This window comes from Electrona antarctica, assembly GCF_951216825.1.
Source record: "Electrona antarctica genome assembly, chromosome: 20".
In the NCBI taxonomy this organism is placed as follows: Eukaryota; Metazoa; Chordata; class Actinopteri; order Myctophiformes; family Myctophidae; genus Electrona; species Electrona antarctica.
Window position 1 is genome coordinate 16,468,352 of NC_136801.1, and position 7,912 is coordinate 16,476,263.

Genomic DNA, 7,912 nt, shown 5'->3' on the forward strand with positions numbered 1-7,912 from the left:
TTTTAAGCATTGTTATAATTTAGCTATTTAAAAATAGCAGATCTACAAGCTCATAGCGCGCCACCGAGTGGCGCGCTACGAGCTTGTAGGTCTGCTATTTTTGAAAAATCGTGAAAAGACAATTTAAAAAATAAATCTTTTTTTTTTTTTTTTAATAATTTGGGGACCCCCTAAAATAATTTGGCGACCCCCCGAGGGGTCGCGACCCACGGGTTGAGAACCCCTGCATTAGACCATATTTTCACCCCACTTTCCCATTCATTACAACAATATCCTAACTCTTCTAAAGAATCACACTTCACAGGGCAATGTCACAGACAACTTTGAAGTATATCACAGCTCAAAGAGTGAAGGATAGTATTCAATTATAAAAGAAAACGTGCCAGTTTAGCCACATGTCATGTGCTAGCTGTATTCTGTGGCGGGAGGCCCTCTCACAAGCTTGTAGTAACTGGCCACAGCCACGGCCCCCAGGTCGATATACAGAGAGCCCTTCCTCCTCGTGTGGCCAGACTCCTCAGTATACAGGGAAGACTCTACAGAGAAAGAGAAGAGTTGTTAATTCTGGTAAGCATTATGTACTGTATGTGTCTGCAATATTTGCACGTGTGAGTGTCTGTGTGACTGCATTTGCACATGGATGCGTCCCCCCGAATTGAATTGCCCAAGAGCTACAGTAGCAGCCGTGTCTAAACGAGCACATCTTCTACCAGGCCTCACCCTGTGTGGTGTCTGTATGGTGGCTGTGCTGCCGCAGCATGGGGTGGTTGGCCTCGCCCAGCGCCGAGTCCAGGCTCCAGCAGCGCGGTTGCTCCTCCCTGGGCGGGTTGATGGCCTCGTCCCTCAGCAGCTCCGTGGCTGAACTTCGCTGGTCAGGGTTCCTCTCCAGAGCTCGGCATAGGAAGGTGCGCATGGTCAGGCTGCAGTCCTCCGCTAGGTCTTCCAGAGGAGGCGCCTGCTTGTGGATCTAGTTTGTGGGTGTGTGTGTGTAGGGGGGGGGGGGGGGGGGGGGGATACGAGCAAAATCGTTGTCAGTAAAAACCACAGCAAATGCAAAAAAGCCACAACAAGTGGAGTGCAACTGCGCAGGTTGCAGGCAGCAGTATCAGTCAAGTAGCCATGTGCAAGTCCTCTAACAGGCGTCGACTCAATCCTTTGTTTCTTGTTTGAGCGTCACTGTATAGTAGTGTGTAATATTACTTTGGTTGAGATCAAGGAGGAGTTCTCAAGCGCAGACCGTTGGAGAGAGTAAATACTCTAAAAACAGCCTCCACATGACAGTGGTTTCATGAGGAAGTGAGTCACCCTATAAGTTAAATCCAGAGGCCGATAACCCACTTCAGAAAACAAAACCTCTGTCATGGAAACCTTTTCAAAGAACCAAATGGAAGCGGCAATAGGCTGACTGGCTGACTCACTAGGCCCTGGAGCTATATGTGCTACAAACTAGAGTCAAGAGTCAACAAGAGTCATGCTTTAATATCTTATGATAATCTTAGCTGTGGAAAATGCAGAACAAGGTCATGGAAAACTTTGTTGCTGTGCATCTCGAATCAGGAGGATTTAGTTGTGTGATAAGACAAATGACCATGGCATGGTTTTTTTTTTTTTTTTAGATTAGATTCAATTTATTGTCACTGCACATAGTATATAAATACTATGCGCCTACTGCATGACTGACTACTGGGCTAGATGTGATGGGCATTACCCTCCTTACAGAGAAGTAAAAACTAAAACCATACAAACATTCATCATTCTTCTAAAGCTTTTAGAAAGCTGGAAAACAACTCAGACTTATTTATCATTCCTTTGCATTCTGCACAGCAGTCATTATGCACAGTACATTACTTACAATGTAGAGATATGATGGGTAGGAGGTGCGTGGGTATCTCCTCACCCAGGGGGGGCTACCGGTCTGCATGTGGATGATAGTGGTACCAAGGCTGTAGATGTCCGTCTTGGTGTTATGTCCCCGGCACAAGACAACCTCTGGACTCATATACATCTGTGAGATGGCAAGGTTGAATAAAGCATGCTGTTATTCCAAAGGTTAAATGGGAGCACAACTGCAGTTCCTCTTTTATCAGTTCCAGTAAATTAAATTATTCAGGAGAAACAACCAAAAAACAAACAAACAAAAAACATGCTAGCTATGCCAACAAGCTTATGCTAATGCTGCACAATGCACATACTGCACACAATGGGACTTGTTTGACATAATATGTGACACAGCAAACTGCCCAAAATTCAGATCTAGGCTCAGCATGGGCTAATGTGTGCATGACTCCCTCTGTATAAAATCCCATAGAGCATTTCATATGGAAAAGCTTTATGTACGGTTACGGTATATGTTTTATATTTCTAATTTGATATTTACATTTATTTTTTATCAGGAGTTACCCCTGAAGATTTTGACCTTGTATATCAGGGGAGTGCAGATAATGCAGTGGCCCAAACAACTAACATATTACTAAAGCCCATATTTCAGTATGCTGGAAATTCCACTCAGTTGCACATGTTAATGTCATGTTAATGTCAGCCAGAACAGCCCAGTATTGCTAGCTGTCTGTTAGCTAGCTCCCTCTCCTTGTTATTACCGCTGGGCGTCTGCCCTGGGACTTTCCACAAGCCAAGCCACAATGCAGATGGACACATACGCACTCACATGTCATGCACGCACGCACGCACGCACGCACGCACGCACGCATGCACTAGTTTCTAGTTGTTTTTCCTGTTTGGCTAACACTATAAGTATTTGTGCAAGTTCAACGGGTATAATGCTTTAATGCTTACGGCATTAATGCTTGCAAGAAATTAGCTCTCTCCCACATTTTCTGCAGATAGTTTTATCTAACTGACAGGCAAGTGCTGACAAGACTCTAGACTAAATTGTACAGAAAAAGGGAGTCTCAAAACCCCAGTCGCAAAAAAGGAAGACAGCTGTTTTTTTGGTTTTGTTTTTAGGTAGAAACACCTATAAACAGTGTTTGAAACCCAGCAGGAAGTGATTGGCTCTAAATGTCTTTACTGTAGTTAGTAATGGGTCAGCATTTGTTATATTGAAGTTTTAGTATTACTCTCACCTCTGTTCCCCTCAGGTCTCTGGGGATGTACATCTCCTCTGTCATCTGCACGGTCAGGCCAAAGTCCACCAACACTGCCTTGTCTGACATCAGGACAATATTACTGGCTAAGGAGAAAAGGAAGAAAAAAACAAATTAATATTGACTGTGTATCAAAGAGGATATTGCCAAGAAGCTACTTCCGTCTTCCTCTTTGCTGAAGTTATTGTTAGTCGATGGGCGTGTCGGCTAACATTTGAGGAAATGAACACTGCTGAACATGAACACAGTTAAAGAGTTCTCAACCATGCTGCTGTTCAGCAGCCTTATACTGTGTTTACACTGGAGCAGCATTATGTGGGAAAGGGCATTGGCGTCTTCAAAGTAGTTACTGAGAAAGCCAAACAAGCATTTGGCATGCTTTGAGGCAGCACACAATTTGACAGATAATTTAAAGGCAGGCGTTTCCAAAAGCGCTCGCCCTTCTCTTTCGTTACCTCACTGAGGTGAAATTACATATTTTGACTGGAGGCAGGAAACACAGAGGACCACAGCGGCACGTCACAGGCCTGGGCCACAAAGCACACCATTGTCATAACTCTCCTGGCTGCAGCCTACATTTAACCCTTCTACACGGAGGGCGCAGGGGAAGGAGGGAGGATCTGGCTGGAAATTCCAGACACCAAAGAGCCTTTAGGTTGTGACTGGCTGACAGACGGCTGTGGATGCAGAGCTTTGATCCCTGGGCTGAGATTAGCTCTCATAGAGGAACCCAGCTGCATTAACTCGACCTAGCTAGCTTCCTGTGTTGCTCTCTGTTAAGTACATACTGTAACAGAATTCAACATTGCTATTATCAGCAATAACAAATCCAACGCTTACTGTGACCCAAACCAAATTGAAACCCTGACCCTAACGTGCATTAAGGGGGGGCATGCCTCAGGGGGGGGGGGGTTGCCCAGGGCGCCAGTTAGCCCAGCCCCATGCCTGAGGCTACTACTGTTTGGCTCTAAGCAGAACTACCAGCATATGGCCTGTAGCTTTCCTTCTAAATATAATGTCTTAAGACTGTTGTCACATAAGGTGTCACAAGGGTATCACAAAGAGTGTCAGCAACAATATTTTTTTCGCTGAGCCAAACAAAGCCCTGAACGAGGACATTTCTCATTGTGCTAAAATGTTATATCCTATATAAAACATTATGATTGCTATCTCTGTTGTTGCATATTGTTATTGTTAGTACAGTCTGCAGAGGATGCCATGCCAACATTTTGCTGATTATGCTTGTATGAGTGAGTGACAAATAAAGCCTCTCTAATCTTGAATCTTGAATCCCATCATCAAATGCAGATGAGAGGAAGAGGGAGTTTGCATGCCTTATATTTGTCACGCTTACGTTTGATGTCGTGGTGAATGATGTTATGGGAGTGCAAGAACTCCAGGCCGCGGAGAACGTGCTTCGTTACCCAGATGATCTCGAACTCTCTCATGGGCCCACAGCTCTCCAGCTTCTCCAGGACAGAGCCGCCCTCGCCAGCCTCCATGAAGAGGTGGACGTGTTGATCCCACAGCAGAGCGCCATAGAGCTCAGCGATGTTCTCGTGGCGGAAACGTGCCTGTATCTCCACTTCGGCAGCTTTGAAGTTCTCCATGGGGATCTAGGACAATAGCATGCAAGGAAATTAACTATTGTACAATGTCCACACAACATCCTATAGATTTGTCCCCTGTGTCATCAGTTCTACCGAGAAAACCACTTTGATGACCAATAGAATCATCTTTCCATCGACTGGACAATCTTGTATTATGCATGAGATTAACTGAATTACTGGGTAGTGAACTCATGCCACTAAGCTTTTTCCAGCTGCGTGTGTGACTGTGTGTGATTATGTCTACTGTCAACATTGTAAACATCACAGTTGCTGTGACAATACCAGACTGGGAAGCCACCCGACCTTGTTTGCTAATAATTCCCACTTCAGGAAACACCAAATATATAAGGCCCCTTTGTGAAAGGGACTGAATAACACACGTATACGTAAATAGAATAGAATTGAGTCATTTCATCGACTGTAGTGGGACATTGTTAATAGAGGGAGCTCAAATCAATTACACACACACACACACACACTATTCTGAATAATGTTGTAACTAACTAACTTAGTGTCAGACTACTAGACTCGACAGGTCTAGTAAATGAATTGTAGAGGCAGTTATTTTTCCCCTGAACAATGTTCCTCTTTACGGCTCATTATCAGTGTATGCAAAGTCCAAACATGAAAAATGTCATATTTATGTGAGATTCAGTAGCAAAACACTCTTAGCAGTGTCTACATAAACAAGGGTACAACTTGTTACGGAAGTACACTACAACATTCTTGGCTCTCAAGTTAAACAGTTATGAGAAATTCTCTCTGGCTGGATTCCAATCATTGCTGGGCAGCAGGACTCACCAGTTTGCATGCCATTCTCTTCCTGGTTTTGGCGTCCTGAGCCAGATGGACTTTCCCAAAGGAGCCTTTAGGCACAAGACCTGAGCCATAATTCTTGTAAGTTAACGTCCACTGAAACAGGACCACGTCCATATTGATTTGATAGCGTCCATTCTTGACAGCCATATACTTCTGCAAGCAAAAGGCAGATATAAAAAAGGTTGCAGCTTCTCTGTCCAAAATGTATTACATAAAAGCATAAACACAATGAGCTCAGTGGCTGTATGTCTGCCCTGAGAGTGTCTGCCCTGAGATTGGGAGGATGGGGTTCAATCCCACGGTAGGGTCATACCAATCACTATAAAAATGGGACCCCTTCTTGGCACTCAGCATCAAGGGTCCCTGTGACATACTAGCGTCATATCCAGGGGGTTTACTTGTACATCATGGCTGGGGGGATTGTACTTGGAACATCGAGCTACCTCACACTACAGGAACCGTTGGTTCCCATGGCTACATATAAACACAACTTAAAGTATGCCTGAGAGATCATGCACACTGCTGTTGTTTAGGATTTCTGAGAAGTAATAAACATTTAATAACATGATTAATATCCCTTATAATTGTAACTCTTCTCCATTAGCTGTATTCTATAATTCTGCCTAAAGAAAGTAACATTAGGAATTTGGAACTGCATCTCTAGAGAACTCACATGATTATTTACTTCCTTCCTTTGTTTGCTCAGCTATGCCTAGTACTGTTCTATGACAGTAGTGACTGTTTCTTCAGCTCCTAAGCATGCTTATGGCCATACCACCCTGAACACACCCGATCTCGTCCGATCTCGGACGAGATCTCTGAAGTTTTTGTATACTTAGCACCTAATAAAAGGCTCTAAATGTCTGTGCTGCTCCAGTCTCTTCTCCTTATGCATGTCTGTTTCCTAGTTGTAGCTGTGGGCAGGTATAAAAACTGTGTACCAGACTGGGTTTCCATTGCATGTACAGGTCATGTACGTTTTGGCTCCTTACTCAAGTTAAATCACTCCTACTTTTGTCTGAATTCTTATCTTTCCTCATTTGTGCATATTATATTATGTTTGAGCATCCACATCTGCATTCACACAGTCCTGGCACATTGCAAAGCTTTTCTTTGCTAGTTGCTATGTAGTTAAACAATGAATGAAGGATGAATGAATGATTTTACTGTGCCATATCAAAACAGTATCAATACTTGACCACAGTCAGTATGTTTTACCTTATTCAGAAGTACTCCCATCTCCTGTTGCTGCTGGTGCTGTAGCGCTGCCGGCTGCATGTCAGAGACGAGGTTCACAAATGACAGGAGGTCTGACACTGTCCCATACCTCACACCACCACCACCATGAACCTTCTCTTCATTCCCCGAATCTGCCGAGTCCACTGCCTCTTCATTCTGGTCCATCTCCTCCTGAGATAGACTGTCTTCTTCTTCTTCTAATGACAAACCTAGTTCTTCTTCCTCGACTCCCTTCGCGTGGTAAAGATTCTCCACAGCGTCAATGATGTCCTCAATGTTCATGTGAGCCAGCAGAAGTTCAATTCCATTGTCATACTCCATGATATGCATCCCTGTCTTGTTCTCCTGGCTCTGCAAGGCATCATTGCTCAAATTAGGTCAATGGTGTTTCGTTTCAGAGAAACAAAGACCCAGCAAGTCTGTTTCAAAGAAAATCTATGTATGTGTCTGTAAGTGCAGAGCATGAGACATAAAAGCCTGCTAGAGTGATAAGAGGAGGGACTTCACTTTTCTCCCCAGTGAAAGATAATTTCAACACTTCCCACAACACTTTGGGAAGCCCCGGGGCCGGGGAGCTCCTTGCCTAATGTTTTCCTAGTGACTCAAACCTGATGTTTGCATAGTGATTCAAAGCCCACAGTGCTGCTGATCATGTAAATATCAAATGTATGTTTTTAAGGCGTACCGCCGCCGCTGTTATGTTAGCACAATGTATTATTTATGCACGGCTATAGGTTAGATGTCACGTTGACGTTGTAATTTGCCCACTGACTTTGTCTTTCACATGATCACAGTAGCTAGCTACAGGTTTACGCAATGAGGTGAGGTGCGCAGCAAAATGATAAATCCCCAGTTATATAACCCCGAGAGCGAGAGTATACAACAACAAAGCCTTTACAAAGGTAACCACATTAAACTGTAGTTCTGGCAATTTTAGCCACGGGCAGAGCAAACTTTAAGGAATGTTTAACTTAGTTTAAAATGACTTACCTGCATGTTGTGCGAGGAGCTCAGTTGGAGTGCGCTCTCTCCATAGTGCGTGCTGCTGTTGTGTGCGCACACTGAGTGAGCATACAGACACAGAGACAGACTGACTGACGCAACATGGAAGCAAACAACTAACAACAGGGATGTTATGTC

General features: G+C 44.0%; 1 protein-coding gene across 1 annotated transcript; it reads right to left on the reverse strand.

Moving 5' to 3' along the window:
- Positions 1-241: 241 nt before the first annotated feature.
- On the reverse strand, positions 242-7,831 carry map3k8 (mitogen-activated protein kinase kinase kinase 8). The gene is made up of 8 exons (XM_079489454.1): positions 7,763-7,831; positions 6,752-7,123; positions 5,516-5,686; positions 4,459-4,720; positions 3,084-3,190; positions 1,853-2,005; positions 721-967; positions 242-536 (listed from the first exon to the last, which is right to left on the reverse strand). Exons 1-8 carry the CDS (start codon positions 7,766-7,768, stop codon positions 406-408), a joined length of 1,449 nt encoding a protein of 482 aa, XP_079345580.1. The 5' UTR covers positions 7,769-7,831; the 3' UTR covers positions 242-405.
- Positions 7,832-7,912: the final 81 nt, after the last annotated feature.

Coding starts and splice junctions, on each gene's coding strand:
- map3k8 (XM_079489454.1), bottom strand. Junction 5,687..6,751: donor TGGGAGTACTTCTGAATAAG/GTAAAACATACT, acceptor TTTTGCTTGCAG/AAGTATATGGCTGTCAAGAA. Junction 2,006..3,083: donor GAGACCTGAGGGGAACAGAG/GTGAGAGTAATA, acceptor GCCATCTCACAG/ATGTATATGAGTCCAGAGGT.